The sequence below is a fragment of the Simochromis diagramma genome, unplaced genomic scaffold, assembly GCF_900408965.1.
Source record: "Simochromis diagramma unplaced genomic scaffold, fSimDia1.1 OVJJ01000387.1, whole genome shotgun sequence".
NCBI lineage: Eukaryota > Metazoa > Chordata > Actinopteri > Cichliformes > Cichlidae > Simochromis > Simochromis diagramma.
This window is the reverse complement of record NW_024387152.1, coordinates 7,575,550-7,596,116: the sequence shown is the minus strand read 5'-3', so window position 1 is coordinate 7,596,116 and position 20,567 is coordinate 7,575,550. Positions and strand designations below refer to the sequence as shown.

At 38.9% G+C, this 20,567-nt stretch overlaps 1 protein-coding gene across 2 annotated transcripts in view; it reads right to left on the bottom strand.

Moving 5' to 3' along the window:
* sema3bl (sema domain, immunoglobulin domain (Ig), short basic domain, secreted, (semaphorin) 3bl) overlaps window positions 1-7,691 on the bottom strand; it is a 59,081-nt gene extending 51,390 nt beyond the window's left edge. The window contains exon 1 of one of the 2 annotated variants that reach the window (XM_040047617.1): window positions 7,131-7,691. In XM_040047617.1, coding sequence (XP_039903551.1) covers window positions 7,131-7,239 — 109 coding nt within the window. In that variant the 5' untranslated portion in view covers window positions 7,240-7,691. The remainder of the gene's footprint in view (window positions 1-7,130) is intronic. The other variant, XM_040047616.1, reaches the window with a different exon arrangement.
* Between the last annotated feature and the right edge of the window lie 12,876 nt (window positions 7,692-20,567).

Genomic DNA, 20,567 nt, shown 5'->3' with positions numbered 1-20,567 from the left:
CAGTCGTCAGGTTAGCTCCTGTCTTCTCTTTATCCTTCTATCTGTCATGCTTACACCGCTCTCATTTTTCTCTCTCAACCCTTTCAACCTCCTGTCGTTTCCTTTCCGTTTCATTCTCCTAGCCCCTCTCCGTCTTTTATCATCCATTTATCTCTCTCTACTACCATGACCTCTTTTTATCTACCCTCCTCTGGCATTTCCATCTTGTAAAATGCCCCCCCAACCCACCCCAATCCACCATCCTTTTTTCGCTTTCTTTTACAGTCTCTCTATCAAAAATCCCTCATTGGTTTTCTCTCAACATTCACAAATCTTTCATTGATTACCTCTCTCCTTTTCCGTCTCTGATCTTAAAATTTCATTGATGTTTCTTTGCTTTCATGAGCATTCCCCCTCTTCAGTTCATCATTCACTTCACTGATTACTGGGGGCGCATGTGTTAATTCAGAGTTCAGCTTTAGACAGTCGAGCCTTGTAAGGCCTGAGCGCACTGACCTTTTAGGGCATCAATGCAGTGTTTATCTGAACATGTTTTGCACCAGCATTAAGCCATTTAAATCCAACACTGGTTTATCAGTACAGCCTTGAACTTTAAGCGCTATGCTGGGGTGTTATATTTATCTCCTAAGGATAATGAGTAGGTGCTTATCCACAGAACTGCCATGAGTATATCTTAAAATATGCTACAGCTATGTAAACCTAAAATAACTTTATTATTGCTGTCATCTTTCAGAGACTCGCAGAAAAGTGATGGTTGAACATTTGACAGAATAAGGATGTCTTACTTCATATCAGCTATTCTTCATATTTTCCTAATTGTAAGCAAATTCAGTGAAATGACAAATTGACAAAATTAACACTTACACTGTCTGGCACGAAATCACTGAAATAAAAATGCTCCCTTATGTTGATAAAGGTATAGCACGTATTGCAAATAGGAGAAACGTGCTACTAAAGTCTGGTCAGTGATATAAAGGGATATATTTTAACCCAAAGCATTTTTCCCCTAAAATTTTACCAAGACGTTTTGGTGCCTACAGTAAACCTGCCAACATATCAGTCTGCAACAAGATTGCTTAATTATGTCCCTTGTCACTCTGTATATCTGTTAATGTGGATGTTTGTTGGTTGTTTATTCTTCTTTGTCAGCAAAATTGTGGTGGACTTCTGAAATGATGATGCATTTATAAGGTTCTAAGTTCATTGGAAATGTGATGAGGAGGGGTTTCTGACTAAGTGTCAGGAATGTGTTGGACCAACACAGATGCACATCATAGACATAGCCTCCTCCTCCTGGTGTCTTTATCTTTCTTGTCTTATACTGTGCCATTTTTTTCTTGATCCTTTCTATTTCTCTCACGCATACACTATTTTTCCATCCTCTCATCTGCGCTCTCAAACCTGGCTCTGTGTGGATATCAACACATGTCTCACACATTTACTGTCAATTCTTATTTCCCTCGTCACTAATTTCTCCATCTGTGTCTTGTCAGTGATTTTGGCTGGTCACCGTCTGAGGCTTGTCACACGAGGCCACACAAGTGACACTTTGAGAGACACAAATGTGGACATCAGATGCATTAGCTCTCTGATTGAGACACTCTCATACAGTTAACTCTGCACACGCACACATAGTCTAGTAGTTCAGTACATGCAGATGTTTACTTTTAAAAGCAGTACATCTATGTATTTAGCAAGGACAAGGCTACGCACGCGTGCACATTACACACTTCATACACACATAAAACACGCAACGCACACTCACACATTAGTGCTTTGTATTTATCTCTCAGACACTCTTCACCCCTCATATCATGCCTGTGGTGTTAGAAACATGCAATGTGTTTCTTCTGTCAGCAGGTCTACATACCAGACAGGAAAGGTCTCATTATGTCTCTGTAGCCTCAAAAACAATTATGGCTGATATTCCCGAATGGGACAAAGTACTATTGTGCCTCTTTTATATTTTATATAAAGCACCTGTGAGTTTAAAACACAAACACACATTTCCACCATGACTAGATTTACAGTAATTATATATTATCAAAACATGCATACAGTTTTGAACTACAGTGACATGTGCAGGCAATGTGTTCACTATGTTCTGAAAGCTCAGCATTGCATACATGCATTTGTGCTTAAATGTTAATCCACACCCTTCAACCAATCACATTTGCAAATAATTTCACAGTGTCAGACGTGTAAATCTTTGAGGCAACTTCTACATCACTCTTATGATTTAAGCTGTAAGTACCTTGTTTTAGTTGATAAGCTTATATCACGACTAACAAATGTGAAAGCTTAGCTTTCGGTTACATATACCAAAACAATGTTTTAAAACAATATTTGCTTTTTGATTGCTGGAGGCTGTTTGTGGGATAACATGAACAGCCCACTCTGACCCATTTGAACAAACATGGACAACAGTTACATGCTGTTTTGATAGGATGTTTAATGTGCTGTGTGCTTTTTTTGGTAATTGCAGGGTTAGGAACAGTTTACTGCTTATAGTAACCGGGCAGTTCATTAGGTACACCTTGCCAATACCCAGTTGTACCTGCTGTTGACTTCAGAACTGCGTTAATTCTTCATTCGCACAGATTTAACAAAGTGCTGGAAACATTTCTGAGAGATTTTACCGAATAATTATAGGATAGCGTCACACAGTAGCTTCAGATTTACTGGCCACTACATCCCAAAGATGTAGCTGGATTGAGCTCTGGTTACTTTGGAAGTCAATTGAGTACAGTGAACTCACTCAATGTTGAAGAAACCAGGTTGAATTTATCTCAGCAACAACAGAAACAGAGGCTGACTTTGACTTTCAGCACTCGTGATCAGTAACACATGAGCTTGTCCATTTCAACTTTTCATTAAGACACTAAACACCACTGTTTCAAAGTAACAAGGTAAAAAGAGAAACTCAAAGAAAAGTCCTTGAATTTTCCTGCTGTGTACCGAACTCTTGCCTGAATCCTGGTTTCAGAATTCTATACATAGGTGACTTTTACAGCTTCTTCTATCAAGTTGTTAAATTAAAACTCTGCTGTCTGCCACATCCTGCAGTTATGAAGGCTGTGTGTCTGAGGAAATTACGCACATGGTTTGTTGGCCTAGCAAGCGATGGTGCAGCTGCTTTGATGGGCTGATAGAGAGAAGCAGACACACATCAGACTGAAAAGAACAGTCCTGCACTGCATCATTCACAAGTTAGAGACTGCAATCTATGAGGCTGCAATACATTCAACAGAACTGAGTCATTTTCACATGTTCTTCTTCTTTCCTTACTATAATGACTGTACGGTAGCGTATTTATGTGTCTGTTTGTACCCTATCTCCTCATTAATCTGTGTGCCAATCCAAATAAAACTTTGCATGAACATCATCCCATATGCAGCAGCAGATCTCAGTAAATGTAGGATTTGCCTCCTTCTGTGTTGAAAGGTTTGCAGATGTGGGTAAACAAGGGGTGATGCGCTCCAGTTGGTGCACCGCAGGACAGCTGTGAACTGTGAAACAGCAGCAGTTCAAAGTTCATCTTTAAATTTAAACCTCTAAATGACCTCGTCTATGCATGTTTAAAATACCTGATACTCACTTAGATGTTTCTTAGCATTTTGTTAGCACAAGGACAATAATCATACCCTCCATACTTAAATGTTCCATGATTGGAATGGAAAGTAGAAGTTGTTCACCCTCATATGATCCATTTAAATATCACTGGTATAATACTGCCACTATAAAAAAGTAATTGCAACACATAAACACATGCATAATAAGATCCAGTGGATCATTCTTGGACAAAAACTCACATACAAGGCTTAAAAAAACAACGCAGCACTTTGATTTTGACCCAAAAGCTTAGAGAGCTTTTGAAATGCTTCTTTAGATACATCTTTTTCTAACTAAGGTGTATTGTACAGCTGAAATCAATAAAGGATCACTACTTTCACTTGGATCAGAACCCTATTTAAAGTCTGTTTCTTGCCATTCCTGCATTTTTTCCAGTTTTATTAAGCTATCTGGACTATTGTTCATGTACGGTAAACTTTAAATATTTGGTATTGAGCCTGCAGGCTAAAGGCTCTCTTGACTGTACGTTAGCATTTTACACAGGCATTTTAGATTTAAACACATGTCAGCTATTACTAAAGCACAAAAAAACCTCTAAAATATTCTTGACTGCCTAGTGCAAACATATATACATTGTAGTTAAAAAAAAAAAGAAAGAAAAAAAGGTAAAAAAAAAAAAAAAATCTCATTGGCTTGTGTACTAAACCCTCCAGTCTCATTCCTTTGTTTAGCTTTTTTTCTTTGCTGGACTTTCAATCAGGTCAGAGGACTGGGAGCACTTCAGCTGAATGTGACAAAGGCATTAGGGAAGACTACAATAAATGAGGAGGGTGGGAGAAACTGATGCAGACCAGAGGGAAAAGACCCAAAAGATGAAAGGATGGGAGACGGTTTACATTCCATCTGTCCGGACCATCTCCATCTGACTTGATGACAGATTACACTCCTCCACCTAAGAACAACTAACACCAGTCTGCATGTAAGCATCCAGGCAAAGCCAACTAGGAAAACAAACTCATTAATTCACAGGCTGTAAGCAAAAACAAACAGGACCCTTCACACGGAGAGCTAATGCAATCTGATCAGAATGGGACGCTGATGTGAACGTTTGTGTTTTCAAGTGCACCCCCTGCCTTACGCCAGACAAAGTGAATATTGTGTTAGACACGGTGTGTGTGTGTCTAAAGTCAGTGTGGGATAGTGTGTGAGCACACAAGACCCAGAGAATTCGAACGAATAAAAGAATCGGGCCAGCTGAAGGGAGAGGAGAACAAATGAAAGACATACACAGACAGAAAGAGAAAGAAGCTTGATGGGAGATTTGTATAGATGCTTTGCTGGGAGGGCAGGGAGCCCAGCCAACACATCACACATTACAGACCTCAACGCTGCAGCGTCAGCTCACAGATACATGAACACACACATTTTTACTTTTGCACAATCACGTTTTCAGAAAATATAAACTACAATAAATTCTTACAATATAGTTTTTCTAATGAAACAAGTCACAAGACCATTCAAATGAAAAAGGGAAATTAATGAAAGATTTGCATGTGCTAATAAAAACATTTGAAACTGGGCGCACTTTGCAACAGTCATTAAAATGCTATTGACGCTAAAGCCATGTGTTATGTAGAAAAGATGTTTTATCATTAATTTAACTGAATTGTTAAATTCAACAAACCTTTGAATACATTTTTCAAACTATGGTGTTTGAAAAAAAACTAAGAAGACAAGAGGGATCCAAGTACTTTAATGGTTCCTATGAGGTAAAAATGGCCTTCTTCCTGCTTGAACTTCTACCAACTAAGTGATTGAAATGAGATAATGACAGCTTTTCCTGTTGCTAAATTACCTCTACATCCTCCTGGGAATACAAACACCCTCTGGGCTTTTGGGGGTTGCAATGGCATATGCAGCTGATAGAGCACAAGAGAGCAATATAGAGGGGAAGGATAGATGTGAGGCAGGGGAGAGATTAGACTAAAGAGTGAAATGATGAGACACATGTAGAGGTTATGAGAGATTTGCTTGTAAAAAAACAGATGAGGAGGGGAGAGACTTGAATCAATGGGGAAATTATGTAAAATAGGGTAAAGTGATGGGTCAAATCTGAGGTCATGATGAAAGGAAGCAAGAAGCTCCATAATGTTAATCTTGTAAGCAGAGACCTCTCCACACTCCATGTGATGCTCATAAAATGAGAAGTGAGTGTCTTTCGATGGCAAGCTATGAAGAAAAATGGCTCAATATGGATCTGCTTATTGCACCACCAGAGTGAAAATATGGGATTTGCAAACTAGGCTTTGCATGAGCAAATACAGTGAGTCACAATCGTGAGCTTTTTCCATTTCTGGTGTTTGCCTGGGGCCTGACTTTATTTGCGCCGTAACAGAAGTATCTCCTCCCTGCCTCTTCTCCTAAAATGCTAAACAAATTCAGATTTTCATGCCATTTATTAACTTCTGCTCCCTCTTGTTGCCCTTTAACCTCAATATTAAAAACCACTTCCATTTTCTCTCCCTATTTTCTATGAGCCTCTCTCGCTCTCTTTCTTCCACTTGTATTTATTTTCAGTCCAGGCAACAGGAAGACAAGCAAGCTTAGTTGGTGACTTTTCCCCTGAAAAAATGAACAGAAGGAAATCCTGTGTGATATCTATCGCTGATGATGATTACAGAATCATTCAAGCCTGAGTGAAACGAAACAATGACAATAGTTTGGCAAAAACCCAGTCAAGCATCACCTAACCACTCATACACTTTACTGCCTCATTATCATTAAACTTGGGTGAGTCATAGACAACAATTAGATTAGAGCCAGGAAAGGAAGAGATCATGTGTGGGAACAAGCCAAAAGATATGGCAATGCTAAGGAAAAATATTTGGTAAACAAGAAAAAAATCTATCATCAAGCAAGCAATTAGTACAGTCATATGTTGGAGAATTGTGATTACGGCAGCGAAACAGCTTGCACACAATGACGCACAAAATCCACCTGTGAGGACGACTGCAGTAAAAACGAAACAAACAACAAAAAAAGACCAAGTCTAGCTAAATTCTCCAGTGCTTATAACAATTTAGCAGCAAAAATGCTAATTATCAAACATCCTCGTTTTAGGTACCTATTCCGTCGCAGTTGCCCTCCCTAATAAACTTTTACAGTGAGACGATCGCCGCGGTGTGTCTGACCGCAGAAAGACGAGCCTCAGCCAAATTCTCTCCTCTTGCTGCGCACCCGGCTTGTACTGCGAGCTGTTTCAACCTGCGAACCAGCAAATGCATACATGTGCGTCTCCTAAAGCGCATTAACTCCCTGAAACAGTAGCCCAAAAAAAAAGCAATTTAGCTCTTCCAGCTCAGACCACCACGGAGACGATAAGTGGTTTGAGGAGAAAATGCGCAAAATACAAGAAGCGGTTATTGGAGCGTCTCCAAGTATCAGACAAATATTTCACAACCAAGACTTTTCTCCCGAAAAAAACAAACAACAGGAAAAAACCAAGCGCATAAAATAGTGATGGAGAGCTTTTGCCCATAGATAGATAGATAGATTACCTTTGTGGGACAGTCTCAGCCGTGGCACGTTTAATTTGGTGGCAGAGACGGTGGCGACAAGTAGCGCAACAATAATCATGATAGAGCAAGGTGAAAATATCTTCATCATCCCGAGGAGATGTCCTCCAGCCTTAAGCTGAAGCTGTACACAGGAGCTGTCAAACACAATATTCCCACAGAATTTAAAAGGGGAAAATCCGACGGATCCTTCTTCTCACGATGCCAGCATTTGACTTGGAAGTGTAATTCCCCCCCCCAGCACGTAAATGGCTCTCTGACACACCAGCTTAGTGACTGAGCCTGGGCTGGTGAGAAGATTTACTGACTCAGCTTCAGCAGTTCACTTCCAACAGCTGCCCCGCAGAAGTCTGTTACAGCCACGGAGAGAGAAATACCACGCCTCAACAGAAGGGAGAGAGGGAGAGCTGTAGTAGCGAGAAGTGACCTGCCCCTTCTTTACGCATAACAGAGCACTCTCCAAACAGACGCACCTGGAAGATGACTTATAGTACAAATTTATCATCATCTGCTAGTGAAGGCACTCTAACAGCTTGAACACACAGCTGAGTAAAACTTCTGGAGACAACAATAAAATCTTAACCCCCACTTTAATTCCACCCACATTCTGTAAATATTTCTCAATTGCAGCACATAACAAACACAGAAAGGTTACTGCAGCGTGTAGCAAAAACTAAGGACTCACAAGCTGGACTGTATGCTGATGTGCTCAAGGCAAACTCCTGATAAACCCCAGAACATTCCTTTCACAAAAATAAAAAGCTCCCGATTTCTAAAAGTAGCAAAAGCTATTTTTGTGTATGTTGTGTGAGCTGTGGGTTTCACAGGACAGAAGGAGGAAGACGTCCCTCTTTCAAGGGACTGAAGATGTCAAAAGACCCACAAATTTATGAACTATGAATGAATCAAAAAGATCTCCCCTTCTACATTTCTTTCCTCCACAACACTTTTAAGCAAGTTCTCTGTTTTAACCTCTTAAGCAGCCCTTGTGATGATTTTAATTAAGTTGTGGAGTTCAAACACCCCCTCCTCCTATGTGCATCTATTCACAAGCAAACTTTCAAGTGAACACAGAGGTCACGGCAGAGTGAGAAAGAGCCATTCAAGGTGTCTGTGTTACTGCAACCCCGGGTCTTTTGGAAATGCTTGTTTGCAGCATGGAAAGAGTCCCACACACTGTGTGCTCATAAAAATGAGCCACCTCTTAGCTCTTGTCAACATCACTGTGGAGCCCACAAATATTCATATGTCTTTAAAATTAATTGTTTGTTCCTTTTTAGTATTTGGGAGGTTTTTAAACTTTCCAAACAACACCTACTATCTTATTTTTGAATATATGCTGAAAGTGCACTTAAAACCACAATGCAATATCTTTCAAGAACTGGAGAGATACCTAACTGTGTACTGCACACTGTCCGGAACTATTATTCAATCAGTCTGTACTACAAAGAACAGAAACATGCACGGTAATTACCATTGCTTTAAAAGTCTCTCGTGAAGTAACACAAACATTAATCTATCACTGGGCAAATTATCAAAATAACTTGCAAAATGACGGCAGATAAATGAGACCATAAGGCTGACAAGGGGTAGCCTCCATCTCATTCTAGCGGTATCGTGCTTCGTGAAATTGAGGTCATATTTCGAGTAAATACTGATGTTCACTGATGGAAAAAAGATGTTTCTACTTCTCCTTCTCTTTGGGCACTTTTCGGTATCTTTTAGTACACAAACATGTTTGGAGGGATTTTTTCCATTTGACATTCTTTGGTTTTCTGTTGCCAGAAATGCTGCAACAGTATCTGTGCATTCTCATGTTTGTACCTTTAAACAATATAACAGATGTATTTAAATCAAAGAGAAAAAAAATCAGGTATAATGGTTTACATGCAGAAATGCAACTTGCACATGATGATCTATGTTGAAGTAAGTCAGTAGAAGCTGCCAAGGATGATGCTGTGTTTGTTTTCTGCTTTCAGCCACCATTAATATGACGTCAGTTTGAGGCTGTGTTCTCTGTTTTAATGATTAAAAGGTGGCCGAAATCAGATTGCATTTAAAACATGGTTCAGAAATCCTAACATATAAAGTTTATTCACATTAATCCAAAGATGATCAGTTCAACCTTGAAGTTCAAAAGTTTGTTGCATTTATGATGTTTTCATGTATTAATCATTAACCGGAGCAGATATTGCTTTTTTTTTAGGCACTCTTTAATAAAATGCATCGGTCAAAACAATAACAGTGTAAACTTAACTGACTCATTCTAACTTAAAACAAAGGATTGCTTGAATTGTATGCAGAGAAGATTTTTGGTGTAACAACGACGCAATGCTAACTAACTGTGCAGACAAACGATTCACATGACAATGAAATCAAGCTGACAAAGATTACATGAATGCATTTCTTAGGTTTACAAAATTGCTAAAGAGAAGGACAATTAAAATTTACAAGCAGATTTTACAAATTGGTGATTGTGATTGAAGTCATTGTGACTGGCAGTTTTGTTGAAGTGCTCAACAAAAGTCCTCGGGGGCTCGTGATTGGACAAAGGTCCTCAAATGTAGTTTCTTTCAGAAGGACAAACAGACGTGGGAAAGTAACAGAAGAGGCCACAAGCGGGGCGAGTGTTTAAGAGCTGAATTAATTAATTTGTAAAAGCAGCAGCAGCAGCCCTCTTTCCATCCTGGTGAATGAGTGTTCTCCGTTTTTGTCAGAAGGAGTGGGAACGACCTGAGAGCAGAAATGGCAGAGAGGACTACAAGGAGCTGAAATGATTAAACTAAATCAGTTTCCTTTGCTCTGCTTTACTTGTCTTTTCTCTAACGCTGCCCGTGAATTCCTCAGTGTCATTACCAATCACAGACGACACTGGTGTGGTTTTCAAACATGTTGCTTTCTCTTTACAAAAATCTCACAATGGATCTCCTTGGTTCTCAGTCTCACCAAAACTCTTTAACAACATAATTCATTCTGAAAGGTGCGCCATTCCTACTGTATGAGTGAAAGACTTTCTTTGCACCTCACAAAATCCTCCGGGGGGCTACATTATGCTCTTCGAGCTGTCAGTACAGATGAAACCCAAGACCATTTACTATCATCCTGACATTGCGTCGCACTGACAAATCACACTGCTGCTCCTTGAGTGGTGATTAGGAATGGCAGAGCAGAAGTTCATGAATTCACAATGTGGGAGGTTGGGCAGAGAGAGTGGATGGAGAAGTTGGAGGCACAAGGCAAAGAGACAGCTGGTGTTTTTGTTTTTATGCCACAGGGTTCGTAAATGTTTCATCTTTTGTGGTGAAAAAGAAATACAAAGAACGGAGCTCACGTTTATCGAGGCAAAGTGATGAACAATATGGTTTAGGAAAGGCACAGTGAGTGGAGATGTTATGAAAGCAGTGATCAGTAGTGACAGAGGCAGAGGGAGAGAGTGTTGATATCCATGACCAGTCAATTGTAGTCTATGTCAAATGTATAGAATGGGAAGCTCAGAGGTACTGTGCAGTCCAAGGACAGTGAACACAGCACTGTCAAAAAGTATGACACACTGAAATGAAATATCATTTAAACTGGACCTTTCCAGTCGCACCGGCCACTTAAAGTGCTGTACAGTACACCACATTCAACCATTCGCACAGCACTTCAATCACCTCATCAATGTGTCAGTCACACCTACAGCTATTTTTCATTTAACCTATTCACACATATGTTTCTGCACTGTGGGAGGAAAACAGAGACCCTGGAGGAAAATACATGCAGGTAAAAAGGCCTGTTTTGTTGTGAGGTGATGTTACAGCATTGTGCTGCTGAATTTTGTTTAAAAAATATACTATATAGTACACAACGTATGTGGAGGTTAAAACACATTTAAGACTTTATTGCTACTGCTGTGATGAAGTAACTGTTAGAAGCTATGATTACATACTGCTCAAAAGACTTGATCCATCCCTCATTATCCTCATTACTTTATATTTTACTTCCAATGAGACAAACTTCCTCGTTATGTTTAAAGTGGTCTTGAGAAACAGTTCTCCAGGATTTCTGAAGGAACTTTTTCTTTGGATATTGACTGATTCTTCACTCATTTTCAGTCCAGTCCTTGTACCTGACCATTTTCAGAGGAATGTTTTCTTGTTTGTTGAGCCACTTAATGACCTAAGAATCATTCAAGCTTAAGAAATGGCACCTAAGTCAAAGAATGAACTGGCGTTGTGTGTGTTGTCTGTAAAAACAAGCACTTGTAGCTAACAGCCTATTACAAAAGCACAACATTTGTTCCAGTTTCTTTAACTAAATCTACAAACACACAGAGACACACACACACGCACAAAGCTACAGTAAGAAGTCGTTTTTTGTGTGTGGTATGGGGTTGCCTGTTTGTAACAAAAACCATTCTTACGGAAAGATCACCAGGGAGAAAAGACTGAGGTATCCCAAATCGACTGAAAATCAGTGCCAGCAGATCTTATAAATCCAAATTTTTAATTTCAATATTATTGAAGGGATCATCCTGACAGAGAAAGGAACAAAAGACAGCCAACATCCAAAGATTAACTTTGAATGTGCTTCGAGAAGCCTGGAGAACAATTCCTGAAGACTACTTAAAGAAATTATAACAAAGCTTGCCGAACAGAGTTCAGGCTGTGATAAAGATTCAAGGTGTTCATACCTAACTTTTAAAATTCATACAAACCTAAGATTTTGCTGTATCTATTTACTTGGAGCAGCATGTACCACTCAGTGGTACAAGCTCAAGAAAACTTTAAATATAAAAGAGTGAGCAGTTTATTTTGGCACATAATACATTATACAAAATGGAAATGACCTAAAATTGGCAAACCTTAACATGAAGAGCTGCTGATATGAGTGTAAATAGTAATTGTGGGAAAACTGAAATAAGAGACGAATACGAGTGAGTCAGTTTGACCAAATTTGGAAGTCTGTTTTGTAGCAGGCTACAGCATGTTACTTCTTTTTTTTCCCCACTTTTCCACAAGGGGAAGCAGGAAGGAAAGATCAGCACAAGCCAACATTATTAAGCACATGTTACTCTTACTCACCTTTCACTTTAGACAAACAAAGACCAACCTGCATAATTGTAAGCCGGGACCACACTTTCCAGTCAGGTGTTTCTCAAAACAGCCAGCTGATCTGGAACAAGATATGTATGAGCTGTGAGCAAGCACAAGAATTAACGGCAATCAAACACTGAGGGCTTTCCACGAGACTGAGAGAAAGAAATCCATTGAGAAAAATACTCACAACAGCTGCAGCATCTGTGAGAAGGGGGAGCGCAGCATTTCCACACAGCCCCGAAATGTTTCGCCACATTCTTCAAAATGCAGCTCTCTGTCATTATTTTGTGGCTTTCTTTGGCTATGGCTGTATTTGTTTATGTTTCTTAAGCTTGTTGGAGTGTTTATTAATTTACTTTTTAAAAAGCAATATTTTCATCTAATGCTATATTATGTGGCTTTCCCAGCCAGTGTACAGAATACCAAGTGTATGTAACGTCATCTCACTAAAATGCAAAGGTTGGGTCCTGGCATTCATGTGCATGCTGTCGAACATCCTACACTGAAAAAAAGGAATTGTCCATCTCTTGGGTTTATGTAAGCATGTTGCATGTGTTTATGTATTCAACACAATTGACTCATGCTTTAAAGCTAAGTGTAACTATATAGTGTAGAAACTACATGATATACAGAGAGGGTAAATGAAATTATTCATATCATGTTCGAGTGAAGTAAGTCAATAATATAGCAATGTTAAATCTCGCGATAAAACACGTGATTTCATCTCACGCGCTTTGGATCATGGTTTGAGGAAGGCGTCCATCTCGGTCAAGGCGAGCAGTCACCTCTACTTTTTTCGGTATAACTATCTTTATCCGGGTTGCAGGGGAGCTGGGGCATGACCCAGAAGTGATAGTTTAAGGGTACACCCTGGACAGCTCACCAGTCTATCACACAGAGACAAACAACCATTTGCACTCACGTTCATGGGCAATTTGGAATCACCAAGTAACCTAACTCAAATAACTGCATGACTTTAACAAAAGTAGGAAAGCCATGATTTCGAGACTTGATGCAGAATTTCCTGTACGTTTTTGTCGTTGACAGGTAAAGATTAGACACACAATAAATAGCGATAGCATACACGTGGTGTGTGTGTAGCTGTCTGCCTCTTATAACTCCAGTGATTTTTCTGCAGTTTGAAATCTCATGTAATCTTTTGAATTTCAAGAGTCCAGCAACTAACCACACTTACCAGATTGTATCATGTAGGATGGTAGTTGTTGTAAATCCATTCAATTTTTATGTTAACCAGACTCTAGACTTTGTTGAACATTATGTAATATGAAGACAACATGTAGTATTTTAGTGATCAAGTAGTATCAGGGTAAACGTTACTGAATAGTGTTGGAATAAAATGCTAAAATGGTGAATGATTAAAATATTCCAAGAGCTCAACTTACTTCATCTAAACATGTTTCAATCATGTTTTATCAACACTAAATGAACAGGTTTACTGAATATAATTAAGTTGTGTTGATTTAACTAAGTTTTTTAAGTTTCTGCCAAAGCAAAACAATTGTGTGCAACCAATATCCACTACTGAATTAAGCAAATCCAACAAGGTCTTTTTTTCAATGTAACATTGTTTGACACAAAGCCGTCCTGAGTGGATGAAGGCAGCAGATGAGATGACGGGAGTTGCTGAGGAACATCAGTTATCTAGGCAATATTTGGCCGGTGGTTTAAATATTGTGACTGATCAAGATATGAAAAGAGTAATGCTGCTCATAGTTTTTCCCTGGATGCCATGGACTCGGCATCAGAGACGACAATTTGCAGCATTGTTTGCTTGTGTTCTGCTTTGCTAATTTCATCTGGCTCAAATCACAGGGCAGAAGATATAATCATGAACATCTGCGCTCCTTCAGCAAGCCAGCAGACTGGACGGCTATTTAGGTGTAGTTTCAATTAGAAGGCTAACGAGCCAACAATGATTCTGTTTTAGTTTTCTCACAAATCTTTTCTCTCGTTGTACTTTTTCATCCACCTTTAAATACACACAGCTACACAGCAACAGAAGTGCGGGCCTTCTGCACATATGGGCTGTTAATAAAAGGGTGACATTTGGGAACTGTCTGCACACACACAGAGACCATGCGGGGCACCTTTAGGACCTATATGTGCCCCCAGTCTCAATTTAGACTGATTAGAGCCTGACCTCAGCAGTGAACTGACACACACACGCAGAGGGAGAGCTCCTGCCTGTCCTGATTAAGCTGTGACCCTGCCACTGACCACTGGACACTAAACACTCCCAGACCAGGATAAAACACAGCTGACATACTGGGGAGACCACATGGGGACTTCCATTATGCAGAAAAAAACGTTTTTTTAAAAAAAGATTAAGCTGTGGAACTGCATGAGGAACTCATTTAAAGCTCCTTGTCCTGCTCAAAATGTGGGTAATTTCACTTTACTGCAGCGTGGAAAAGTCAAAAGTTTCCTGCTATAATGATATTTAGATTTTTCATATGCCCAGGGAGTGTTTTCTCACATATAATTAAATGTATTGGAAAACGCCGCCGCGTCTGTTATCAGTTATTTTGCCTTCAAGTCCTTTCAGAAGATACTTTTTGTTTGAAACGTATGTCAGTTAACGACAGTTTTAGTGATTATAATGATCTTATCCACATTTTTCTGCCTTCAGTGTGGTTGCGTTCAGTGTTTTGCTGCTTTGGATGTCGTGCTAAAAAAATAAATCAATAAAAAAAAAAAATCACGCAAAACATGAAACACTTTAATTGCATCGTTTCCATGTCATATATATTTTTTCTAGAAGAGCCCGGGTGTGAGTGAGATCATTTTCATACAGATGTCACAGATGTGCGTAATGATTGCTGCAGCTGGGATGTTATTAAGTCTGAGAATAAATGTCTGACAAATCCCAGGCTGTAAACATATATATGTATATATATATATATATATATATGCCATTTGTGCAAGGACAAGTCTAACATTAGAAAAATAAACTGAGTTGCTGTATTTGAATGTGTTGTTGCCAATAATGTGCGGATCAGTTCGGATTTGAATTATTTCTTTAGTAGAGCATGTGTACATATTTCCATGCGTGCATGTTTCCATGCGTGGATGTTTTTGGCTTTTCAGGCTAATTTTTTTTTTTTTTTTACAGTTGAGTAGCTCTTCTTTGTTCTCAGAGAAAATTATCTCTGTTTAATTTATAATTTACTCCAGGTTGCTCCCAGAAGCTGCATCTTGTAGTGGGAGGAATGAAGTCAGGTCATGCAGGAGGAATAACATCTGCACTCTGCTACCAAACACTTCTACACACACACACTCTCATGTGTCTGTGTCCTTACCTTGACATATTCTTCATTCTTATCCCTGACTCTGAGTCGTACTTTCATGTACTCTGTTACAAGGTCGTCTTCCAAAATGTCTCACCCAAAACTAAAGCCGAGTGGGTTTTTGTTGTTATTGCCCCCAGGCTCGGGAATAGTCTGCCATACTTTATGGTAATAAGAAAATCTGTGAAACAACAGACAATTTTAAATCAATCAAGTCTGAGGTGCCTCACGGTTTTGTCAAGTCCACTGTGAACTTTTTCCTTCTTAACTTTCATTTGAAATCTTTCTACTGTTAAAGTTTATTTCTGTATACCTTTAAGTATTTTTATTTAAGTGCTTTTATAATTTTATCACATATGTGTATCTTTTAATTACTGGAACTTTTTTTAAGTTCTTAAGCTGTAATTACTGGTGACTGGTAAGTTACTTGTGTTGGACACAAGTGCAACCAGAAAATGTAACAGCATTCACAGGGAGATGAGGAAATGAACGTAACTTACAGGGAAATCAAAGGATTTCTAATCAGTCTTTTTTAAAACATGTAGATGTTAATAATAGTTACATGTGTGATGATGTTCATGCAAAGTGTCATTCATTGGCCCACACGTTAAGGAGGAGATCATCACCCTACTTCATAGCACTCGACCATCAGTACATCATTATAGTGGGATTTTTTTTTCCTTTTCTTGCTTTGCAATGACTGCAGGTGATTGCTCATCATGATCTGTTATTACATGTGATTTACATGTCTGTATTCATATGTCTGTATTCAATATCAGTTGCTTGTTTACTTGTTATACTGTTACATGTTGTATTTGTTCTCATTTCTGCTGCCCTCTTGGACAGATTAATCTCAATGAGACTTTTACCTGGATAAAAAAAGAAAAACATTTTTATCATGTTATTTGTTGTGTGCGGGTTTTATGTTTTCTAAGTAGGTTTTTGGACCTGGAATGCAAATATGCCTGCCTGCAAAGCACTTAGGGTTAGCTCCTCTTGTTTTAAATGGGCTAAATAAGTAAAAGTGACTCGACTTGGCTTAAAGAAGTGATAGCATACTAAAAAAAATCCTCACTTAGCGTCTCTGTGAGGAAAAATTGGCCCTTGTAAGCACAGAGTAAACAGACCCAGAGATAGTTTTATCCTGGGTGAAATCCCAATTGAGCAACTTTCCTGTCGTCACCCTCATCCCCCTCATCTGAATCATCCACCCCTCTGCTCCTTTTTTCCCTCCCTCGGGGAACCCTCAGCCGGTTTCCAGGTGAGTGCATAAAACAGCCTGCAAGGAGACAAACTACCACTGACTTTCTTATCAAAAGAAATACTAGCATAAATTTTATTTAATAGTGTGTTGGAACAAGTTTTCCTGTAGCTCACATTCCTTAATACACATGTATTCAAAAGTATCTCCTGCAGATACCAGGCATGCATTATGCATGACAGTATCTGATAAGCACTGTAGGAAAATAATGACTGCAGCCCGCCATTTATCTTGTTCTGCGATGTAGATAGAGAGACCATATATTAACTATGAGTGAGGAAAATAATATGGTTTTAATTCATTCTTCTTTTTTTATTTAATTCATAGAGCTTTAGTAGTATTATTGTTTTCTTATCAGTGCTTCTCCAGCCTCACAACTCACAGAGTGGAGACAGTTTTTTAAGGAAAATGTTTTACATTGTTTATTTATAAGATTATTTCTTGACAGCCAACACTTCAGTGCACATTTTTTTCCTGTCCGTCATCAAAAAATCACCATTAAATTAAATCAAACAATGTGGTGATGTGCAACCACTCTGTGGGGACAGAGTGATGACTATTGTGTGGTTACCACAGCATGCCAAGGTCAAGACCCTGCACTGAAGCTCACGATAACCAAGATTAGCATGGTGGTGTCATGAACACACAAACACACACACAGACAGACATTGGCCGTGGCTTGTAACCTTTTGACCCACTGATCCACATTCACAGATGTTTATTTATTGATTCCGCCCATCCTTAACAGCATCCATCATCACTGTCAGAGTGGAGGAGGAGTGTGTGTTTGGGTGTGCGGGTGAGGGTGCCATATTGAGTGCTGAGAGATGTGCTGGGGGATGATATTTAGATGTATTAAAATAAAAAAGAAAGATTCAGGGTTACGCTGTGTTTGTTTGTTTGTTATTGAATGTTAAGGTTTCTAGAATGAGGACATTTCTGAAAAGTCAGGAAGGTTTCACTGACTGGAATTCTTGAATTTGAAACTGGCTTGGAATTTTTTATGTTTTATGACAAAGCACGTAATTGTGATAGCTGCAGAGGTTAGAGAATAATTGACATTAAAGAAGCTCATCACATGATCTAAAGTGTATGTGTTCACTATGTTATGTGTTTTAAAATCTTGTTTCAGGAAAACCAGACTGGCTCCTGTAAACAGTTCTTTTTTCCATGACATCAGTTGGTTAAATTATTGCCAGCAAAGATTTTCTTTTATTATTTTTTTTCTTCATCAGTGTTAATTTGGATAAGTGATTTGGGGGAAATGTGCAGGATTTGTTCAATAACACGCATACTTGACCACTGTCAGCATGCTTGTTAACATCCGACCACAGCTGTCAGTGTCAAAAACAGTATGACATTTCAATTTAAAGCGGTTAGATGTTGTGTTGTGTGATTTCCTTGCACAGTTGTTAATGGATGCTGATGCCACTTTCCAACCTTTGATGTGTTTCTGCCTGGCTGGAAGTCATATTTCCAAAGCTAACAGCTTTTCCAGTCAACTGCTGCCTGACTGGAATAATATTTTTTCAGCTTACTTATCATATTTTCCAAATTTTAACCTTCAGTCAGTGAGCACACGCTCTGGAAGCAGCACAGAGCCAGAGGTTGCCGGCCAACTTAATCAAACTTGTGGAGGGTACTGGCAAAGGAAAACATTTGATTTAGAACAAACTATCACTTTCGATTAAATGAAAATCGTAAGCCAAATTTTGAGCATTTCTTTTCAAATGTATCATTTTTCTTGGAGATGATAAACAGCAGCCCCGCTCCTGCTGCCGTCTCACTCCAGGCCATAAAGGTGGGCTGTTTTATGTTCTGTAACCCTCGCTGCGTAATGGTTTTCAAACCTCTGAAACAAGGAAAAACAAGGTGCCACCTTAAAATTTATGAGACATTAAATCCCTTTACATTAAATCTCAGTCAATCCATCATCATTAAGGCTTATCAAAATAATCACCAAGCCTGTAAAACAGCTTAACTAGTGCTTCAGCTGAGGTGTGAGGTGTGAGGAAGAGGTGTGTGTGTGTGTGTGTGTGTGTGTGTGTGTGTGTGTGTGTGTGAGAGAGAGAGAGAGAGAGAGAGAGAGAGAGAGAGACTTTATGTGAGTTCATGTGTGTGACTCTCTGTCTCTTTGTTCCAGTTTGGATCTCATTGAAAGAACAGGTATTTCTCTTTGTATAGATACAGGTGAAAATGTGCTTCAGCAAATTTTCATTATAACAAACTGTGTCCAGTGTAAAACCAGGATAGAAAAACATCCATTACATGTGTGAATAACTACACAGCTGGGTACTAAATACTATAATTTGGTGTCTAATAGAATTTAAGTCTTGAGCAAAACTTCCCAGTTTATGAGACAAATAGAAAGATTTGTTCTTTTCATTTATACTTTAAGATTTTGCTGTTAAACCCGTAAATACCAGAGCTAATTGTAATAAATAGCTATTCAATAGCTAACTTAATTTAAAGATATATTTTCTTGTACTTTTCTTAAAACTATGTATTAGTTTTTCTTTTTTTTTTTACCAAAGTAGAGTTTATGAAAAGGGTAATTTAGTCACCTTGTGCCCTCAGAAATTTCTCGTTTTCATTGTTTTCATCTATCTTCATTGCTGAGAATGAATGAAACAGTAGCATAAATGCTTGTCCTCTACTTTGTATATTTTTATTTTGGATCCAGAAAATTTTTTTGACAGTGTTTAGGAAAAAAATGCATTTTCATGTTTCACTTTCTCACCCTCCTCTGACTTTTTTCTTTTTCAGTCTTAAACATGTACCTAAGAGTCTTTCTGCTTCGCTGATGCTCAGTCGTGCAGCTCAGTCTTTATATTCATCTTAAAAGCCAACTCCGCCTTTCCCTGTTGACAGACCGGACCGAGCCAGCCGCTGATTCAGAGCGTGCCCAGTGGAGCCCGATTAAAGCCCCCAGTGGTTTCTGGCTGGCAGATCACAGTTTAACTAAAAACTAAAATGGACAGCTCACAGCTCGCGAAGCTCAGCTCACTGGAACTCAAATCAAAGCCTTCCTTTTCGGACAAATTTGGACAAATTTTGTTGTGTATTTTGGCACTTTTTGGCACAGAGATTTACAATAATGGCAGAAGATGTGTTTATAGTCATAATGAATAAAAACTGGCAGTATAATTTATTTCCTCTGCAGCGCAAGTATTGGATAAACCTAGTGTGACCTTTCCCAGAGGCCGGCTTTGATCGCCACAGTGTGTTCATGCATCTGTTTGACAGTGATGGATTAGGGAAGGTCAAGTTAAACACAGGCCAAAGAGAAGATAAAAAAAACTCTGTTTTTCAGACTTTCATGTTCTTGTAAAAGTCCTTTGAGAAATCTGCAGCTCGTCTGCTATCAGCTCCATCGTTTTACATTTACTAACACACCCAAATAAACAAACCAACAGTGTTCCTTTGCCCTAAGAGGTTTATATAAAGCACTCAATTGGATAAGTAGTACCTTGCTATTAGGCACCAAGTAAAACTGTAACTGGGTAAACACAAGACCTCTCATTTACTGCATAGTGGCCATTTTAGGATAACTTGGGCTTACATCCTCTTGGTTTAATTGTCATCATATCTAAGCAGTCTAAGCATTTTTAAAATATGCTGCTTTCACTCTATGACTGCTGATATACTGTTTCAGTGATCTTGTTAGTTTACATTAAAACAATTAAAGCTAACAATTAATGTCAAAACAATATCTGCTTGATCTGTATTAAGGCATGCTACAATATAAGGATTTTTGTTGCTTGTGACACCT